Here is a 22,752-nt window from a genome sequence, read left to right on the forward strand (position 1 = left end):
TCTGGGAGTTGTAGTCCAAGAACATCTGGAGGCCCAAGGTTGGGGACTGCTGATTTAGGGCATAAACCAACAAGCAGGGCTAGGAAAAGTTTCACTCTGTTGTTTTTTGGATTTTAACTCCAAGACATCTTTAGCAACCACAGCCTATGTGGGATTCTGAGAGTGATAATTTTTCTAAAAAATGTAACTTTCCCAAGCTATGTAATTGAGCACAGTTTGCCTTTAGGCTGTTGCTGAAATTGCAGCTCCGAACTCTATGTCCTGCTTCTGCTGCATAGTAGAGATAACAGCCAAGCTGCTTGTTATCATAAAGGCAGGTGATTGTATTTCCTAAATCAAGATTTTTGCTGCAATGTCATTTGGGAAAAGCCACCCTCTTAGATTTTTTTCCTTTTCTTCTTGTTTGCAGAATCACCTGTAGAGGCTTCTCTCTGGGGATAATGTGAGGAATAGTGGAGATCTTAAGGTTATTATTCCTCCTTGTTTGTGAGAAGGAAAAGATAGCAGTCAAGTGGCTAGATTTAGGTATACCAGCAATCAGATGTGTCCTTTATTTTTTCCTGATCTATATCAATATATCTAAGGTTGCATACAAATATATCTTCACATATAATATTTCCAATGTTTGCATATTCTCAGAAATGTGTGAATGATCTGTGGTTATTTACTGCCATGCTCCCTCCCCATTTTACCTATAGATTTCTCCCATTTGCAGTGGATTTAGCTGCTAAAATGCAGCTTTGAGGTTTCAAAGCTGGAATAATGGCATCCAATTCAGTAGTGTTCAGGCAGGTCCGTATTCTTAAGGCTACAGCCCAAAGTACACATATAAGGCTTATTATATTTATATATAAAGTGTTTTATATACAATTGTGTGTGTGTGTGTATACACACACACAATTATATATAATACACTTTATATATAAATATTATACACAATTATATATATACAATCTGTCTACTACACCCCCTACACAGCAGTATACACACACACACACACACACACACACACACACACACTGCTGTGTAGGGGGGTGTAGTAGGCAGTTTGTCAGACAGACTCAAGAGATCCAGACTGAATTTTCTACTAAGATACGGAAACCTACTGTAAGGAGAACCAATGGTAAAACACTCCTCATGTGTTTTGAAAACCCTGTTAGTGTTGCTGCTAAGCAGAAATAACTTATGGCCTGTAACACTGTCTATTTATCATTGTTTACTTATTTAATTTATTATCACTGTTCTGCCCCCAAAGATTCTCAAGGCAGCCAGCAATTCAAAATTGAGGTTTATTTATTTATTCATTCCTTTTTATAAACATAAACCTACACAGAGCGACACAATTAAAAACACTACATTGACCACATGTGCATCATGCACATAAAGGTTAGATAAAAGCTGATACGTTTCCAAAATATCTAGGCAATTTTATCTTTTTTAATCCAATTGGTACATATATCTGTATCCCTGGAAAGACAATAGAGAATGCCCCATTCAGGCAGTTGTCCTTCCAAAACCTGCCAACAGAAGATCTCTAAAACACAACAGTTTGTGGCTGAGAAAAGGAGATCATAAATCTAGGCTACTTCAACAGATGCAGCATGACCTGATCAAATAAAGAAAGGTACCATTCTGTTCTGCTGCAGTGGGATTTTACCCAGAGCATTGTGTCTGTTTCTGGACTCTTTTGATAAAGAGATCAACAAACTTGGGTAGTCCCAGGGGAGTGTGGCAAAGACGGTGAAGTCCCTGGACCAAATCTATGAAGCAAAGCTGGTTATATTTACCCTAGACATGATTAAAACACTATGGCTGAAATCCTGTTGCTTTGAGTAGTAAGCACAACTGCTTCTTTTAGTGTAGCAAGTCTTATCTAGAGTAGGACGTCTTGAATCAGTAGAACTTGTGGAGCAGCGGACTCACCAAATCACTGCAGATTTAATGGCCCTCCCCTGGTGCAACTCGCTATGCTAAGCAATAGGATTTGAGCCAATGTTTCTCAAAGAATTAGAATTAGAGATGGGGGTATTTGTATTTGTGTACGAATACGAATATTTCCCCACGGGTAGAAATAACAAGGGTTAAATGGATTAGCCGCTGTGCAACCTGGCAGAGAGGCTTGTCGTCCTGCCTCCAGCCAGGAGTGGCTCATCCATCCATTGGGGAGCACATCACAATAAGAAGATGCTGCTGAGCCGGTGGCAGCAGCCGAATAGTGAGTGGACGGTCCAGCTCCATGGGGCCAGACCCTCATTATTTCCACCTGCAGGGAGATATTCGTATTTGTCTACAGATGCGAATACCCACATCTTTAGTCAGAATGTTTGAATGACTCAAGTGAAACATGGACTGCTCATGGAAAGAGGTATTTGGAAAAAGATCCCTAGAATGACTGCAGCTTATTGTTTACTTATTAACGTTACACACGTGCATTCCTGAACTAGAGTAGGCTTATTTGAATCAATGGAACTTATGAAGGAATTGACTCAACAAATCACCACTAATTCAGTGGGCCTACTCTAATGTGATTTCCTATGCTTATGCCACCGCCATTGATTGGGAAGCCAGCCTCGTATTCAAAGAGCGGTACCCGCACATTGTATTATCCAGAAAAGAGATGCAAATATGTATATTTATATATTTTTAAAAAAACAAATGAAAAAGATCAATATCAACTGACTGTTGCATTTTACCCTTTTGGTTTACTTATTTTAAGAAACGATTTAAAGGACATATTGAAGCTATGACTGGTGAGCATTTATTTGAAAGCTGGAGATATAAACTATGGCCATCTAGATGACAGATTTTTGGCAGGTTGAAGATAAACATGGTAGTAATGGTTTCGCTGAAAGCTCATGCACTGGACAGTTTCCACTTACCTCCTGTTCCATGCTGGTTCATCCTTTTCACATTTAGGAAACTATGCCATTTTGGATCCGATTAATAGGCACAGCAATATTAAAATATAGCCACTACGTTCGGTAGTACAAAGGGCTACTGTAATTCAGCCTGGTGGGTTATATGGCCGTTTCACAAAGAGTATTAGAAGTGCAGATCTGTTTGTTTGTCTGTTGCCCATGTAAAGATGAAATCCCCCAGCTTTAGAGCTGGCTGTTGACATCTCCAGTTCCAGGCCAGTTGGAAGTCAATTATATAAGCAGGACAGAGTGAATGTGAAGAAAGTGGAAGTTTGTGGTGCAACAAGATTGAAAGCAGTTTTGATTGATTTGCAAAGGCCATTTGGGCTTTGCTTTAATTCTTTGACATTACACGAAGCAAAGAGCTGGTATTATCTGAGGACTTCCATTGCTCATCATGTATGTTTTGTTAATGCTTCGTTAAGAGCAGACGCTTCGTGCACCCAGTTTTGGAAATGGACTCCAGTGCTATTAATATTCAAAGCAAAGTGTCTTCTTTAGGATTAGAAGATCATGATTATTTTCTTAAGCATTTCTTTCTTTTGTTTTTGCAAAGTTGGACGGAGTCCATAAAGGGCAATAATTCTCTCCAGTAATTACTCTTATAGCATTTAAGCCCCCCCCCCCCGTTGCAAAAGCTAATCCAGGTTTATGAGGAGGCTGGGAACTGACAAGGAAGTTGCTATTAGCATAAGAATTTAAGACCAGGTTCAGTAAAAGTCTTACGTAGTTCAGTATCCTGTTTGCCAGTTGTCAATCAGATTCTGCTGTAGCAAAACAAAAAACACTGCTAAATTTCTCATTCTCGTAAGTTTTAGAACCCAGTGTGGTGTGTAAGGGATAGAGTGGTGGGCAAAGGACTCAGGACACCTGACTTCCAATCCCCATTGGACCATGGAAACTCACTGAGTTTGGGTATAGGGTGCAGTTAGTAAAAACACTCTTTAAATATCTCAGTTACCTTGAAAGCCATGTTAGGGCCATTGTGGGTTCCCACTTGAAAATACATCATACCCACAAATCTGAGCGTCCTGGGGTGACTTCCTTCTAGCTCAGGAAGTAAAGGTAAAGGTTGCCGTTGCCATTTAGCCCAGTCGTGTCCGACTCTACGGCGCGGTGCTCGTCCTGTTTCCAAGCCATAGAGCCAGCATTTGTCCGTAGACAGTTTCCATGGTCACGTGGCCAGCATGACTAGACATGGAACGCCATTACCTGCCCACCAAGGTGGTATGTATTTATCTACTCGCATTTACATGCTTTCGAACTGCTAGGTTGGCAGGAGTTGGGACAAGCGACGGGAGCTCACTGCGTTGCGTGAATTCGATCTTATGATGGCTGGTCTTCTGACATTGCAGCACAAAGGCTTTTGCGGTTTAACCTGCAGCGCCACCACCTCAGGAAGTAAACATTTTTGAAATATAACTTCATTACACCCTTGTTATCCCCCAAAGTAACTTATTATGGGTCACTCTATTAATTGACACTCCAGACTCTGAAGCTATGTAGATGCTTACGAGAATCGACATATCACATTACTTGCTTCAAATGTACAAAGTTCCATCAACCTGGCAGGCTTGCTAGTTGGAGTAAAGGCATTGCTAGGAATTCTGGGAAATGTTTATAACAGGCATTATAAAAGAAGTGGGGTTCCCATAGCAGTTCCATCATTACAGCATAGCTTCCCTGAAACTGCTGGAAAGCTCAGTGGTTTAGGTCTCTGGCTGTGGAGCCAGAGGTTGGGAGTTCAATTCTGCAGTTCGAAGGTTATTATTGTTATTTTTATTAAGTTTTATGAAACACCATATTTTAATTATTACTGTACATGTCTAACCCAGAGCAAAGATTCCTAATGAGGGAGGGGCAGCAGTGTTCTTTAGATTAGAAGATGAAGAGTGGACAAAGGCATGATTTAATGAATTAATCAGTGGTAATCATGAAATTGAGATGGAAGGCATAAATCTTGTAAAGGATACTTGAGTCCTGGAAATGATTTTAAGCTCCTCTTCTGGCCTTTTAATCTCTTCCTACAGGAAACAGAAATGATTAAACATCAGCTTCATGTGCCCAAAATATAGGCATTGTTGGTTTTATAATTTGTTGTTACCCTCTCTACCCATGGCAAATGGCCCATGCAACATAAAAAAGGGAATTTATAGTGCATCTTTTCAGCATTCACACAGGGTGGATGAGAAAATAATTTGAACTCTGCAGTTTAACACAGCTTGGCCAGATATTTATTTCTCAGCAGAACTTGGTCATAATCTTTTCCCCAATATTTTATATTTTATTTATTAAACATACTAGTGAGCAGAGTCTGGATTCTGTAAATCTGCATTATAAATAAGAGCATGGTTTGCTGGATTTACATGCAAAGCCATATTTTTTAAAAAAGATCATTTTATTCACGCAGATATTTCTCTCTTATATAAAAACAATATGAACATCTGTCTAGGCTGCATGTTTTTAATTATAGAATTATAGCTACAGTGTTATAACATCTTAAACTGCTGATGTTTCTTCCACCAATTTTCACTCCATCATTGATGCTTATTCCAATGAATATTGGTGGAAGAAGCATCAATAATTTAAGATATGCCGATGACACCCTCTTACGGGCAGACAGCAGCAATGACTTCAAATGACTTTTAGTGAAAGGAAGAAAAGGGCCAAAGCAGGCCTGCAGTGGAAGATTCAGAAGGCAAAAATCATGACTACAGAAGAACTACAACATCTTTAATGCTGACCATGAATAAATCAAAACAGTGAAGGATTCATCAATCCAAATAGAGTCTGCACTCAAGACATCAGAAGTCCCAGCTCAATACTGGGAAGATTAGAGTTGCAATTCTACCCCTGCCCCACCCCAGCAATATCAATGGGAGTTTAAAGATCAGATCTCTTCCTCTAAGGGGAAATGTAGTGGCACTGCAGGTTAAACCGCAGAAGCCTCTGTGCTGCAAGGTCAGAAGACCAAGCAGTCGCAAGATCGAATCCACGTGACAGAGTGAGCTCCTGTCGCTTGTCTCAGCTCCTGCCAACCTAGCCGTTCAAAAGCATGTAAAAATGCAAGTAGATAAATAGGTACCACCATGGTGGGAAGGTCACAGCATTCCATGTCTAGTCACGCTGGCCACGTGGCCACAGAAACTGTCTTCAGACAAACGCTAGCTCTACGGCTTGGAGACGGGGATGAGCACCGCTCCCTAGAGTCAGACACGATTGGACTAAATGTCAAGGGCAACCTTTTACCTTTACCTTCCTCTAAGACCAGCATTCTTGGCTTCAGGCCCAGATGTAGATTGGACGTCCTGTCTTGTAGCATTCACAGAGTGAGGAGCAGCCATCAAAGGCTCAGGAGCTTTTCCTCCTCCACTTTCACACACCCCGGGACCTTGACAGGCTGTACTTTCTTCCTTCTTTAATTACAGAAGTGACTACAGGATCATTTCCACTTATGTACTTTTAAGAGATCTTAAAAATAAAATAGCCTTAACCATGATGCCCTGGCAGTTTCGGGCATGTCACTGGCCAGTTTGGGCTGGGGAGAGGGGGAATGGCATCAGGAGTCCAGGGTGGAGTAGTCCCTGGAGGTCACAGTGGGGGGGGGTGTTGAGAGGGCATGGGAGGGGTGCTGATCCCGTTGTTTCTGCCTCTGCACTAACCTGTCTTCCATAAAGTCTGATCCTGCAGAAAAAACAAATTGTGTATTCACTGCTAAAAAAAGAATACAGGTGACCCAATTTTGCTGACATCCTGTCATAGCTGTTGACGAGAATTTGTCTGAAGATGACTTGGTTCTTATATTTTACTTCTGTTTGTTGTGAAAGTCACCTCTACTACCCGGTCCTCAATATCTCAGTAAGAGGGTACCCCATCACTTGAGCTGAGCCCAAGGACATGCCCTCTCTAAATCCCAGGCAGCAAATGCCAAAGAGGGCACTTCTGAAAGGACAACAGGAGAAAGGATGGGTGGAAGCAAGAGCTAATATTAGAAGTTGCCTTTGTTCCTGACTGGTGGGAGTTGCCCACCTTAAGGGTTTGGGCCATGTTGTCTCTTGTGGCTCAGCTGCTCTGTTTGAAGAGAAACTAGCAAGTGCAGGATCTCATGCTTTCTGTTCGAACAGTTCTGTTAGCCTTTGGCCTCCTGGTAGGGTTGGCACTAGCTTGCTCTCCAGTCTCCCTCCCCAGTCTCTCCTTTTCTCCTCTTTCTGGCTTTTTGATGTGCAAGGAAGGGTTGGCTGTGAACCGAGATAATAGGACCTGGATTGTTTTCCTGACTCTCTTGCTATAACATTGGCCTGACATTGGGAAAAATCACATAATCTCCATGCTTTTTTTTTTAGATGGAAATACTGATTATTCTCAGCTTCTCAAGGGTATATTCACCGTACAAAAATGTCTTGACCTTAATGTGCAGGGAAAAAAATGCACACTTTTTAATATCCCTCCCCCTGTATTGCACTGCTTTTAGGGCTTCCTGTTTCATTTAGCCTTTTCCTGCTCAGATTTCTTGCTTCCTTTTTGTTGTTCTTATTCTACATCTGACCAAATATTGTTTTCTGTTTCAAAATCTTTATCACAAGACAAATGAGGCAACAGAACAGAGTTCTAAAATGTAAGCATGATTGGATATGATAAATAAAAAATGTGTGGCTCCAGATGTTATTGGGTTATAAATCAATCATCCTTCCCATTGACCATACTGGCTAGGCCTGATTACAACTGCCACTAACAATATTTGGAAATACGCACATCCCCCACTATGATATAATATAAATCATAAGTAAATCTGTGAAGCCAACCCTCTCTTTTGCTAGAATGAAAACAGTAATGAATGGGTTCTCCAAATAGCAAAGATGTAACTAGCTTTTGTAAGTAAACTTTATAAACTAAAGAGGACCTACCTAGCTAAGTCAGGAGTAGCCAACTATTTTGGTATGTAGACCACCTTTCAAACCAAAGTAAGCAACTGTGTTGCCGTAGTGTGCCTTGTTTGCAGGAACTGAGCAGGGCTGTTAATGAACTGGCATTTTGGAGGTCACTCATTCATAGGCAACTTGACAGCACAAAGTGACAAGCATTCCTTTCAATATATATGTATTGCACCACTGGTGCTACTATGCTGACTTGCTCACCTGGGTCATGGAAGCGTCACACTTTCAGAATAAGTGGGAGAGAGTACAAATGGGAATGTCACACAGCTACACAAGTATTCCATGGTGAAGTCCAAATAGGTACGAGGTGGACTCCATCCTTTGCTGCCAGAAAATTCAGGTTCTCTAAATCCAAGGGATGAGTCAACATCCAGGGCAAGAGGCTGGAAGCTGCAGGCACACAAAACTCCATCCTCTAACTCGGAATGATGCATGTCCCTGTTCTTCATCCCAGGGACCAAGAGAAGGGATTCACTGGGAAATTTCAGAAGGTGACACCGCCCCCACTCCAATACAAATCACCTAGGCTCCCACCACTGGCTAATACTCTGCAGCCCTCAGCAAATGCCACTTGAGACAGCTGCCAAATACAGTAGTAAGGCTGACCTTAAATGCCATCAGTTCCCACTAACTGCCTTTAAACTTGTACCTCTTTTTGATCTACGTTTATCTGCATATGTTTTAAATTTATCATAAGCTGCCTTACAGGTTTAGGAGAAAGGAAGATATACACGAGTTAGTTAACCCGTTAATAAATCCTGGACTCAGTTTGCACATCAGTTTGTTCCAATTTGCTCCAAGATTTCTGCATTTTGGAAGGCTAGCATTTCCAAGCTGGTGAAGGTAGTTTTCGTTACTGCAGTGGTTAAGCAATGTACTGAGTTCAGGACGCTCCAGATCTCCTGCAAATGACTCAGGATCTACATTTTGCCCACCCCTGAGGAAGACAAATCTGTCTGTATCTAGTCAAGATGTCGCTGCACCATCGAGCTGCAGCCGTGCCTATTGAAGCCACTGCTAATTAACTCTACTCAGCTAATTGCTGTTTAGATTTGGCCATTGCTCTTCACCTTTGTTTAATGTTCTTTCCCTTTTCTTCTTTTTTTCCCCCTCTAGGAGCTGGTGGGGAGCAACCCTCCACAGAGAAACTGGAAAGGAATTGCAATCGCATTACTTGTTATTCTGGTTATCTGCTCCCTGATTGTCACTTCGGTTATCTTGCTGACACCAGGTATTTATAGAACCTTTCGCTTTAGTTGCTGCTGCTGCTGGTGTTGTCATTTAAATGTCTTTTGGGAATGCACTTTTTTAAAAAATAGGCAGAGGCCTTATCCAACTGAGCTTGACTGCTGGATCAACTAGGAGGAGAAAGCCTCTCCCCTGTTCTTTAAAAGTGCCTTAATCTCAAGAGCAGAAATACGTGGGGTTTTTGTTTTGTTTTGTTTTGTTTGCAAAATGATGCTGAATAGGCATGCACATGCGTAGGAGAGGGGAGCAGCTCTCTGCTACTGTGCAGATGAGTGTGTTGTCCCAATAAGCATGGCTACTGTTCATGCTGTGGGGGGTGGAATTTGGAGTCCAGAAACAGAACTCTGCCAAACTTCAAGTGGAATGAAGCAGACCTAAAACAATGGGCTTGATCCTAACATTAGCTGGCTGGTTTAGGTCTCTGGTTGGGGAGCCAGAGGTTGGAGGTTTCATTTCCCATTGTGCTTCCTGTGAGTAGAGCTGGCCTATGTAGCCTTGGGCAAGCTGCACAGTCTCACTAGCTAATGCCAGTACATTACTAACGCGCACAATCAGAGCAATGTAATTTCATGGCTGCCATGAAGCAATAAGTAATGCAGCAAGTTCCTTTTAAAATGTAACATTCCAAGCTCTAGCTGCAATAACGTGCTTTCCTTGGCTTTGTTTTCTCCTTTCCATTGCTTTGTTCTCTCCTGAGCACCACTTGTGCATAGACACAATCAGTCTTAGGACTAAGCCATTAGAATATAGTACCAAGTGGAAGCCCGTGTGCCTATTAATGAAAGAAAACAGAATCTTAACTGTCTAAAGTATCTTGGGACCAGTGAAGTAAAAAGTCATTTTCATTAATTGGCTTGTTGGAGTCTGTTTATGGCTTCTCTAAACAGGGATGTGTGTTGTTCACAGAGCAAGTTAACACTAAGCAGTGGGAAAGGCACTTAGTGCCATAATGCCTCTCTGATCTTTAGACATGAATAAGCTGATTTTTTAAAATACGGATCTGAGAGATTGCCCCCTCCGTTTCCATAAAGCTTATTTTCGAGAAGATGCATTTTGGGTGAGCAGAGTGTACACGGCCTCTAACAGTGGCTCTCAGTTTGTAGACTGAGACCCACAACACCCAGATCTTGCAAGATTTACTTCTCTGTGGACTACAGCTTCTGGATGACCACCGCTCATGTTTCTGGGAGATTCCTTGAGTTGCTATTAGAAATGTGACTTTTTATTTTTGATGTGGCATTCTTTCATTCTGGTGCAGTGGTTGTTATTATAGGATATCAACCTCTGATATTTGGAAAAGTTCCTTGCTTGAAATACAAATCCCAGATTTATGGGAATTCTGGTGGTGATCTGGTGGATTTTTTTTTACAAAAGAACTACTAAAGGCTCTCTTGCACCACTCCCCCATCCTGACCCTCCCAAAGTTTTCCTTGGGACAAAAGGGAACCTTAGAGAGCTTTGGGAACCAAAAAGCAGAGAGAAAAGGAAAGTTTCCTTGAGTTTAAATTAAATGTTTCCAGTGCCTGATCTGGGTTTTGCCAGCGTAGAGTTATACAACTGGATCTTGCCCTCGGAATAGTTTAACCCTGTGTCTCTCACTGAAAAGCTGCTGTCCTTAGGTGGTGAACAATATCTAAACCTCATTTACTTTCAGATCAGGACTGTAGTGAATTCTTTGGCCTGATGCCTAAAATGGTATTGTAGCCACGGGGGGGGGGGGGGGGGAGACCATAAGAAGCTGTGCAAGAAGCAATCTGGAGCAGAGGCAGCCAAACTAGCAGCCTCAGAGAAATCAGAGTGTAAGCTGTCATTCTGCCTGTTGTCTTGGCATGGAAACCTCTGGACCCTTCGAGATTCTGGGCACGTAAACAGGGCTTGATAGCCAAAGTGTTAATTGATTCCCTTCCCCCCCACACACACACACACTCCAGACCTGCCCTTGACAAATGTCAGTGTTTGTTAGAACTCATCCATCATGCCATTTTTGTTTTGAGAATGCATATGCATTGGAAATAAAGACAAGAATGCAAAATATACAGTTGGTTCGTGCCCCCATAAAAATAATAATTGTCATTGCTGTGGCTAACCAATTTTTAATCAAAAAAATATGTGTCTGGGGGAGCAGAAGCGTAATACTCTCATATTACAGAATAAAACGTAAGCTTCTGGAAGCACCAAGAGCAGGCATTTGCCCATAATGAAAATGATTATTAATATTTATAACTCATTATGTCCTAATTCATAAATGCAATCTGTTGCTCGGCTGCTGCTTAAAATGAATGGGCCCCTCATCAGCATGCTGTAGAAACTTCAAAGAAACCGCTGGCACTGACTGTATCTTTTCCTACAAAATGCTCTCCATCTTCCTGAAAAACTTTGAACCACTGTTGAATTCAGGAATAGGGAGGCTTCATTCTTGTGGGATTCATCTGGTACTGGAGGTGATGGTTCCTGTTGTTGGTGCATTAGAACTCCAAGGCCCATCCTTTGGTCATAAGTTTAAAAAAAGCAAGTGAGGGAGCCGTTGCATCAAAGATTAAAGGGAATGCAATATTCCCTGTAATTAAGCTGTTTTCCAATCCACAGTGGGATTTCTGCTGAGATACATGCCTCAGCCATCAACCCTGAAAATTAGACCCTGGCTTACCAGTGACCAGTTACAAAATATGCTCACACAAAATGCCTACATGTTTACATGCTAAATGCAAGATATGCTGGTAAGAAAAATGACATGCTGTGCTAAGCAGATGGCTCTCATCACTTAAAGGAGCACTTGTTCCAGAAATGTGCTAAAGAGATTCTCTAGATCAGTGGTTCCCAACCTTGGGTCCCCCAGATGTTTGGACTAAAACTCACAGAAGCCTTCTTGCTAGCTGTGTTGGCCAGGATTTCTGGGAGTTGCAGTCCAAGAACAGCTGGAGACCCAAGACTGGGGATCACTGGTCTAAAGTGAGCCTAAGATTCAAGAACAGGACTGTCACAAGATACTTTGCTGCTTAAGTCAAATGACAAAAAGGTATCTCTCCCATTCGACATGCAGAAGCCAACTGGATTAGCAGGTAAATTTTACTTCTAACACTGGAAACTGGGCAGAACTTTCACAGCAGTTGAGGAACGTAGGAAAGTCTTACAACGACTCACATCCAGTCCAATATTATCAACACAGATTTGTAGCAGCTCCCTAGGATGCCAAATGGGATTCTTCCCCCCCCCACACACACACACCAGTTCTACCTGGAGTTAACGGGGATTGGACCAGCAAACGTTCTCTGTCCAAAACATGAGCAATTACAGGATAGCAGTGTAGTCTGGAGTATAAAGCAGGCTGGCTGAACACATCTCTCTATCCTCCCATATAGAGAAATCGCTAGATGGCTTAGAAGGTGGGATTAGGCCCTGCATCTGCTGCCTGAGGTGGTTTTCTCACTCTGCCTAGCTGGGATATCATTGATCCAACCTCTCACATAGGCCCTGGTGAGAAATTTCTTTCCAGTAATAGAACTGAGGGAAAGAGATGGAAAAAAATTTTTGCTGGCATTTTGAAGGGTCAAATAATTGCTAATCTATTGCAAGGCTTGGTTGATCACCCAGAGACGCTGAACGCAAGACAACTTTAGAATATGGTGGTTTGTTGACATTTGTTTTTTTTTTTTTGCTGTTTTATGGATGATTACACCCAAGGGAGCTTTGTGAAGAGGGGATAGATCACGGCACTGTGCTTTTTCATGTTTTCACAAGGGTTTCCCATCCTCCCTTACAAAAATCTCATGTGTTGTTGGATGCACAGCAGAACTTCCACATTTGTGCAGATTAAAGCCACCGTTGTTGTTTTGTAGAGACTGTTCTCTCAGGATTTGGTTCTCCCCAAGAGCAAAACAAAAGCAAAAGGCAGGTCATTCATATGGTAAAGAAAGTCTGACTGGGCCTTAAAAATATAACTTTCTGGGACTATATCTCCCTCTTGGCCATGCTGTCTCAGAGATTCTGGGCATTTTAGTCCACAAAATATAATTTCCAAACCCTGAATGTGCCACGTGTCTCATACACATCTTCCTACACGTATGGGTCAGATGAAAATGAAAAATAATAACCTCCCTTATTTGCAGAATTGGAAGGTAAAATTGTACATTAGGGATAATGGATAGTTACCCATCTTCTGCATGTTTTTTTTATAGTGGAAGATAATAGCCTGTCCCAGAAGAAGAAGATTACAGTGGAAGATCTGTTCAGTGATGATTTCAAAGTTCATGATCCAGAGGCTAAATGGATAAGTGGTGAGTCTTGGAAGCCTATGGGAACATAATAACATCCTGTCTCATTTCTGTTTGAAGTTCTCTCTCCCTCTCTCTCTCCACCCAACACGTACTGTATTTTATTTTATTTTCACCTAAGCAAGTTTTCCTCAAGCGAAGCTGGTTTCTGCTGAGTCAGATTTTTAGTGTGTCTAGCACAGTTCTGGATACACCAATCAGTAGGTGCCTTCCGAGTCTGAAGTTTGTTCTAACTGAAAATTGATTGATTGATTGATTGATTGATTGATTGATTGATTGATTGATTGATTGATTGATTGATTGATTGATTGATTGATTTGATTTGATTTGATTTGGTTTGGTTTGGTTTGATTTGATTTATACCCCACCTGTCTGGTCTACTCGACCACTGTAGGCGGCTTCCAGTATAGGATAAAACAATAAACACAAGAAAATGCCATGTTATTGAACCTCGTTGGTTGGTTGAACGGTGTCGGTAGGTGTTTAGTTAGTTGATTTGTTTGTTGGATGCCTCTGTCCAAAATCCCTTCTTGGGATTCTGAAATCTAAAAGTGGAGTTCTGGGAAGTATAAGTAGTAGTCAAATATTCAGTGCAAAAAAAAAAAAGTCATACAATCCCAATCTTAGGCAAAATTGAGATGTGTAAGAAAATCAGCTACAAAATGCAAAGACAAATTTAAAATACCAGGATAAATAAAGACATTTTAACCAGACATGAGGAAGAGTACAATGTTGCTGCCAGGCGGATCTTCTACAAGAAGTGAATCCATAATTGTGGTGCCATTAAAAAGAAGGCCCTTGTTTTTACCCATCTACCAGGGCTTCCTTCAGTAGACATGCCCATAAGATAAATTAAGATGAAAAACAATGGTTTTATTGAGGCCAGTCAATGAGCAAGAGTCCAAACCGGGTTTGCCATATCCCAGGCCAACTCTCTCTCTTGCTCAAAATTTTCTTAAAATATCGAGGCTCTCTTAACATACTTATACAATAAACCAGAGGTGGGCAACATGAGGTCCACGGGGGTCCTAGTGGTCTAAGCATGTCCCCTTTCCTCCTCTTTGTTTGCAGTATTCATTTAAAAAATGGCTCTAATGGTTTCCTTGTAACTTGTAGGAGGAGTGATTTCTGCAAAAATGGCTTTCTTCAATTTTAAAAACTCTACGTTTTTATAAGAAACGTTTTGGGGAGTTTCCAGGAAGATTGCTTGCTTCTCTAATAGATTCGTGTAATTTCAAGTGTACATCAATTTCAATTGATAAGTGTACATAGAATTTATAGTTACGGAAAAGACTGTTGCAACAACATATCTCACTTTCTGCACACACATACACAGCATGTGATTTAGGCTGCATTTAAACATTATAAATATCTTTGCCGAGCATTTTCCTGTGTTAAGAATCACAGGCTCTGGAACCCTTCCATAATGCCCAGTTTTATATACTTTGTCCAGATGGGCTCAAGCTTGTGATAATTGCTATGGTGCTGGTTTTTTACATCCATAAAAATAGCAAAGAAACTGTTAGTGGTATTGAAAGAACCAGTTTGGCTTCCAAGGTATAATATTTCTATATGAAGTGCCCCTTAACTTGAACAAATTCCAGAATCTCAGCTCTGATTTCCCCTTTAGTAGTAATCAGTTTAAATCTTACATGCTTTCTGCTTAATTGGAAGGCCAAGATCTTCAGTAAACTAATTCATCAGAACATTAGAAACACAGCATCCTAATGCAACATACAGTATGTGGCTTTTTCCCGGTCAAATGCTTAACTAAGGCCAATTCTCATGATACAACTCATATCATGGGATGCATACTGTGCTACAAAATGCATGAGTGCCCTGTCATATCAACCCATGTTTCTTAATCTCTGAAGCAATTAGCAGGTAAAGATAACATGTAGTGGATTCTCAAACACTTTAGAATCCATATTTTAAGGGGTTTTTTTATACCTGCTTATTCTCTTCACACAAAGAATCGGCATGGTATTTTTTTGCTTAATATTAATTTAGCAATGAAATTTCATAATCAAGAAAGTGTGTGTACAGCTGTCCTATTACAACTTCAGAACAAGAACTGTGGAGTAGGAGCAGAGGCTTTGGTTACTGAAGGCATGCTGATACTTTAAAACACACACACACACACACACACACACACACACACACACACACACACACACACACCATGCGTGGTATCATTTAGCAGTTCTTATCTTCTAAAGGGCATCCATCATGTTGGGAATGCTCGCATTTCTTGCCACCACTGATAGAAGCAATAATGCACACAATGGGAAAGCTGCCTCTCTAAGCCAAGAGCTGCTGAACGTCACTCGGGCGGTGGAGCGGTTGAATTCAGCAGTGCTGGAAATTGTTATAGCGCCTTCTCTGGTTTTAAGCAGGCATTTTTCAGACAGTTCAAGGCAGAGTTTACTGGTAATAGTGGCTCCCAAAGAGACCAGCAAAGAGTTTTAGGCGTAGACCAATTGTTAGTCCTTGCTTAATATGAACAAGATACACAGTCATTAACCTAACTCATTTGGTGGAACTTCCCTAATCGGGTTGCATTTGATCCTTGTACATGAACTTTCTTTGCATGCATCGGAGGCTCATAGTTTAATCCTATATAGGTCTATTTTGAAGCAAGCTCAACCGAAGTCAGTAAAACGTACTCCCAATACATGGTACATAGATTCCAGTGTACTCTTTCTTCTATTTTTTAAAAACACATATGAAATTCAGACTGTGGAATTTACAGGCCATAATAGAAAAGGGGTGCCCTTCTCAAACTTTCCCTTCAACCTGCTCTACTTTACGTGGGGGAAAAGATGACTGCCATGCCCCATCCCCTCCTTAACAGGTACTAAAAGAGCCTTGGTCTTACACTTCTTGAGTGACAGAAGGATTAAGAAATTTCCTGATACTACTACCCTGAAAGATACCATCCGTGGACAGGTGGGGGAATCGTGGATTGATGCAGGTGGCCTAGTCCTAGCATCAGACCTTTCAGGGGGATCCCTGGGACCCTCAGGAGCAGACCCAACTGTATATCAAAGTTTCAGTGCCTGTTTGGCAGCATTAAACAGCCCTGAGCCTTGAGTAAGGGGCAGGGGAAGGGGGGCAGATTTGCCACATGTTCTCATGGACCTGATCTAGAATGAGGCACTCAAGGAAGATGTAGAGGAACAAAGGCAGCTATAGTGCTACTCAGTTTGTGGCTAGATGTTATGTGTTGTTAATGTGACATCTCTGCCAACCTTTTTTTTTTTCAGCAATGCTTTGGTTGGACAGCTCCCCCTGTGTCTTAAGCGCCTTGACTTTCTGATCTGAGCCTGACAACAGTTGTAGGGGGCATAAGACAGATAATTCCCCTGTGTTTTTTTCTCCCTAGAAAATTAAAAAAGGAACATGTGGGGTAGTTTAAAGACAAAAAATATAGCCAACAGGAGTAGATATTGACTTACCACTTGCCCTTTCTTTGTCCTTGATTATAAACCCAAGTCGCTGATTTTCATTAAGAAAAGGGTAGAAGAGACCCAGGTTTGCTCTCAAAAAAAGAGCAGAGAAGTGTGTCCACTGAGGTGAGTTGGAAGGACACTCATTGACTTTTCAGGTTGAAAAGACCGGAGGTTGATCATGCATTGAAAAACATCTACAGCAAACTGTCACTAAGAAAGCCATTAAAGAAATGTCAAATGGCTGTTTGAACTGAATGGCTTGGCCTTTTGCTGCTGCTTTGTATTGTGATGTGTCAAATTCTGATTCCAGTTACTTTTAGCATAAAAGCTGGGAGGGTCTCCGCGGGATAGCATAGCACTCTTTCTGATTTACATATGAGTTCTGCATTACAAGACCCTGGAAAGTATTAAAATGCCATCCTTTTCATCAGAGGTCGTCAGAACAATTCACCAGCCTTAATTAGTTCTTCCATCACCCCTGTGGGGCAGGCAAATATTATCATTGCTCTCATTTTACAGCTGGATAAACAACAAAACAGTGATGAATCCTTAAGGTCACGAGCAAGACAGCAGATGATTTGGGAATACAATATGGTGTGCTAGTCTCCTAGGCTGTGGCATAATCTAGCACACTCTTCAGCTTACAACATATTGTCTTTCCATCCTTCAGGAGTCTTGATTTCTTTTTTACAGATTATGTGGGGAAAAACCTATATTACACAAGAATTGAATTTAACAGAAAACAGTGCTGGGGAGTGAAAACATATGTTGACCTTGAACTGAAACGCTTTTTCTGAGAATCCAAGAAAATAAATTGAAATGGGGTGACCTTTTTCAAATCTCCCTTGCCTTAAGGGCATCATATCTTCCATGAAGTTAAATTGTAGTCTGTCTTTTAAATAGCCATATAGGCTCTACATTCTGAAATAATGTGTACATTTAAACATCTCAAGAAAGTAGCATACAAGGTTAAAACAAAAGGAAGAAAATAATGCTGAAATTTAAGATACTCACATATACTCCAACAGATAGTATGGTGCATAACTAGAGTATGATCTTATAGGCTGGACATCCAAATGGCTAGCATAGCTTGCAAATCTTACTTTTTGGATTGCCTTCCCCAGAATCCACTGCTGGCCTTTGGTCATTGTAAAATTTAGTTATTTCTTTGAATTTATGTGCCATTTCCTTTGGTTAAAACTCTTTGGTGCCCTGTTTCGGATTACAAAAATAAATAAATGATAAGAATAAAACAAACTATCAAGATGAAGTTGAAACAACAAGGATACAAGTGCATTACCACTGGACCTGCTACTGTTGTTTTAAAAGGCCTTGATATTAATTTGTTGATAGGTTAGTACTAAGAGAAGTCATAAGGGTCAGTACCAGGCAAGTTACCTGGGACAGGAAATATTCCAGAACAGAAAGTCTAACTGGGGACCCTATGACGAATCTTGGAAGACAGTGAACCTCTGAAAACAGGCATTTGACTTTTGTGTCAGAACATAGGCAGGTACCTGTGGGGGAAAAGACATCACTTCTTGTACCTGGGAGGGAGAATGTAATGCAACTTAACAAATTATTTCCTGATTTAAATGTTTAATGCTTCCTTTTTGTCCATTGCTGTAGATAAAAAGGGAAGCACACCATTATGTTAATACCATTGTCGTTGTTGTTGCTGCTGCTGTTATTTCAACGTCTGTTCATCTCTAGTTCAGTCATAAAGTACAAATAGCTACAAACTACTTTTACTGTAATAATAATTGCTTTTCTGGCCCAGTTGCGGAAGCCTTGGGGATAATCTATTAACCAGAGGCCATAACAATGAAGGCTAGATGGTGTCATGTTCAGGGTTGGTGGAACTTTTCATTTTGGGTCTCTGGTCTCTAAACAAAGCACTCCAGACTGCAAGCTGTACAAGTTCCTTTTGGTGTATTGCTGACTAATGAAATTATGCGAGAACTCTGGAGAGTCTTTTATAGATCAATACAGAACTTAATGGACAAGAGATCTCAGCTGTGCGTTCTCACTCTCTGCGAGTTAGTTCTCAACATTTGAAGTGGGGGGAGGAATACCCTGAAGGCAGTGTACAGGATAGGACCATCATTCACTGTGGAAAAGTCAGGATTTTAGGACTACGGTTTTAAGAATCCCCCAGCTAGCGTGAACAAATGGGAGACTGGGGGGCTGTAGTCAGAAATATTGACCTTTCCAAATTGTTCAGTATCGCAGTGGGAGAGCACTGACTTAGCTTGTGAAAGGTGCAGACTGCGTCCCTCACATCTCCACTTGAAGAGGTTCTGGTTGTGGCTGATGGCCAATCAGAATAGGATGTTGTGTGTGCTAGATGGACATAAATGGGAGAGGTAGGCGATTCTAGTTTTGTGGGGACACGGCATCCGCTCTAGGTTTTTGTTCACTATTTAAAGGGGGTATCCAAGATACTAAACCTATTCTGGGGGTAGAACTCAGCACCTTGGATACTTCTGTAAAGTTCAGATTAAAACCTGGAGCAAACATTTCAGACTGTTTTCATTCCCTTTGGAATATATATGTCTTCATCCTGAAAACACACTAGGAGATACTTGTAGCCTGCATTTATCCAAAGGTAGCTTTCTTGGCACTGAGGAACACAGCACAAGCATTTGCTGAGTATGGAAATGATCATCATCATCCTCTTAGGTCCTCAGAACTGGAAGGGACCTTGTGGATCATTGAATCCATCTCCTGTCAAGGAGACACAGTGGAGAATCAAACTCCCAACCTCTGTCTCTGGAGCAAGATACCTAAATCACTGACACAAATCCCATCCTCCCCTCTATGAAATCAGAGTCAAGTTCTGAAAATCTCCCAGACCAGCTAAGCTTCATATGATTTGTGAAGGAAAAAAAAGGAGGGAATTCATGGCTCACGTTTCCTCTCTGATAATGTGAAAGCAAAAGAGTTCTGCACACCATTGCTAACAGTTCTGCAGACCACAAAGTATATGAATTCAGTTAGCATGAATTTATTTTCCAATCCTAGAAGTATGAAACAATGTTCTATTTCACATTAAGAAAGTATATGTGAATAGAAGGGTGTATTTGATTCTTAATTAATTGAGTCAGGAGCAAGAATTATTTTTATTTTATATGGTGTGTATATCTTTGTAAGCGAGGAAGGTTTGAATAGTTCACTTGTTCTTTCGTAATAAATAAGATGATTTATTTTGCATTCCCTTATGTAACAGTGTCCTGAGATTGACAGGGTATGTTTCAGATTTATTGCATTTTACTGATAAAGCCCCTGAATCTTTTCAAATGAAACTCATACACATGGGTGAGACATGAATTATTTATGGATTACCCTGCCTAATACTTAAGAGCCTTTGGAAAAAAAGCACTAATACCTTCAAATTTTCAAACAGTTGATAAAAATAGCCTAAATTGAAGAGGCCAACAGATAAGTTTTATTTTCTTCCTTTTCCTTTTTTAAAAGGGGCATTGTTTATTAGGTCTGCTTTTGGAAGAAAGCCAGGATAGAAACAAATAAATTGACTGAATAAGCAAACAAATAAATAAATAACTGGAATCAGTGGGGATTTGGTGAATCAACTTCTCCATGAGTTCCATTGATCCTAGTTGGGAGTCATTAATAAAAGATTTCAGCTGATACATTCCAAAGATGAAGTATAGACTTGATGTGTCAGTCAATCAGTTCCCAATACCATCAGTTGGAAAATACTTGTTTGCTTCGGTTAGTTAGTTCATTCATTTATAGCCCATGGTTATTCTGCCATGGAATTCAAGGTAATAGACTTCCTAATGGTACTGACAATGCCTTCAATAAACTACCATGGATTCTGCAGTGAAACATGTGGGAGACTAAAAGATCACATCTCATGAGTAGACTCCTTGGAAAAGACCTTGATGTTGGGGAAGTGTGAAGGCAAGAAGAGGAGGGGACGACAGAGGATGAGATGGTTAGACAGGGTCATCCAAGCAACCAACATGACTTTGACCCTACTCTGGGAGGCAGTAGACGACAGGAGGGCCTGGCGTGCTCTGGTCCATGGGGTCACGAAGAGTCAGACATGACTTAGCAACAACAACAACAAAAGATCACATCTTGGTACCAGAGATTTAGTGAAAGTAATGTGGATGTCTTGCATGGGCAAGACATTCTCTGGCAACAGTAACACTACACAACCTAGACAGCCCATTAATTAGACGTAAGTCACCTGTATTTCCTCAAGTGATTGGACTGAAAAACATTGGCCTCCTTGTTTAAATATAACCATGACATAAATCATCTGGAGCGAGCAGAGTCCAGCTGAAGGGCAGGGAGGGTGGAGTGAAGATCAGCTTTGAAAGGTCAGCTGCATGCAGTGACTGATGAGGGTGCGTTTGAAGTTGTATTTTGTCAATTGCTAGCAGAGTCATTAGAAAGAGAAGACAAAGAGAGAACGGAATGCATGAGTGACTTCTGATGGTTGGAAGAAGAGGGAGGAACAGGCCAAATTTGGTAACAGGAGACAATACCTGTGCCAACTTCCTTATGTTTCAAAAGTATACCTTTAGAGTACAGCGATGCCATCCTTTTACTACATCAAATCATTGACAGCCATTCAAAAACGTGGGAATAGTTGAGTTGAACTAGTGGGAACTATTTTATTTTCAGTTTGAGGGGATTTGATGAGATGTGGGCTGGGCTGGGTTTGATCTGTGGCTGCTGCTTCACGCAAACAAGGGTGTGAGTCTCTGGATCTGGTCCTCCCTTGCTCCCAAAGCCCTTCCAGCAAGCAGATTTTGCTGAGAGTTCTGGGAACTTACTTAAGTTCCAGTTAAACACTATACACAGTGGAAGGCCAGCTCCTTAAGGTTACAATTAGCTGTAGAAGTCCCCTTCCACCCAATTGTTCTTGGTATCCACCCTCACCAAAGCCTAGCGCTTTAGAAAATAAGACTCTGGAGCCAATCTTTAAGTATAAAAGGTTTCTGTGTACTTTACTCATATGTAGCCTGTCTTTCACTCCACATGTTCCATCTAAAGGCTTCAACCCCCATCTCGCTGTTACTCGAGTCCTATGCAGATGCTTGCAGTCCTTTGGAGTGAACACAGGGAGAGTGAGAATGCTCTAGTTGCAGCTACTCTGCCCACTATTCATGCTTGTCAAATATGAAAGGAAGAGAGGGGGGAATATGTGCTCTCTCGCTTTTCACTTCCTTTACCCTCCTGTGCAGAGACCATGACAAGGGAGAAACAATTTTCCATACCATGGTTGCTTTCCCTATGAGTTACTTGGTTGTGTGCCTTCAAGCTGGAACAAATTTATATTGATTCTGATAGGGCTTGCGAGGTGAACTATTTAAGGCATGGCTTTATCAGTACGGTAAAGGTAAAGGTTCCCCTTGACCTTTAGTCCAGTCATGCCCGACTCTAGGGCACGGTGTTCATCTCCATCTCCAAACCGTAGAGCCAGCGTTTGTCCGTAGACAGTTTCCGTGGTCATGCGGCCAGCACGACTAGACACGGAACGCCATTACCTTCCCACCACGGTGGTACCTATTTATCTACTCACATTTTTTACATGCTTTTGAACTGCTAGGTTGGCGGGAGCTGGGATGAGTGACGGGTACTTCCTCTCTTCTTCTCCCAGCCATTATTCACTCTTTGAGAGACAGTACACAACTCTCAATCACTTGTTTCTCATACACATACGTGAATCTTTTTTTAAATTTTTTTTAAAATTTTCTATAACTGTAACAAAAACAGAAACATATACGTAAAACATATAAACTCAAATACAATAACTGTGTTCCCCACCACCATGTACGGGACCTATTGCCATACTCTTCTTCTTCTTCTTCTTCTTCTTCTTCTTCTTCTTCTTCTTCTTCTTCTTCTTCTTCTTCTTCTTCTTCTTCTTCTTCTTCTTCTTCTTCTTCTT

At 41.2% G+C, this 22,752-nt stretch overlaps 1 protein-coding gene across 6 annotated transcripts in view; it reads left to right on the top strand.

The window, feature by feature from the left end:
• DPP6 (dipeptidyl peptidase like 6) overlaps positions 1 to 22,752 on the top strand; it is a 490,996-nt gene that overhangs the window by 330,933 nt on the left and 137,311 nt on the right. For all 6 annotated transcript variants that reach the window (XM_020779739.3, XM_020779741.3, XM_078378511.1 and 3 more), the window contains exons 2-3: positions 8,969 to 9,083; positions 13,276 to 13,374. In XM_020779739.3, the coding sequence (XP_020635398.2) occupies positions 8,969 to 9,083; positions 13,276 to 13,374 (214 nt within the window). The remainder of the gene's footprint in view (positions 1 to 8,968; positions 9,084 to 13,275; positions 13,375 to 22,752) is intronic.

This window comes from Pogona vitticeps, chromosome 6 (genome assembly GCF_051106095.1).
Source record: "Pogona vitticeps strain Pit_001003342236 chromosome 6, PviZW2.1, whole genome shotgun sequence".
In the NCBI taxonomy this organism is placed as follows: Eukaryota; Metazoa; Chordata; class Lepidosauria; order Squamata; family Agamidae; genus Pogona; species Pogona vitticeps.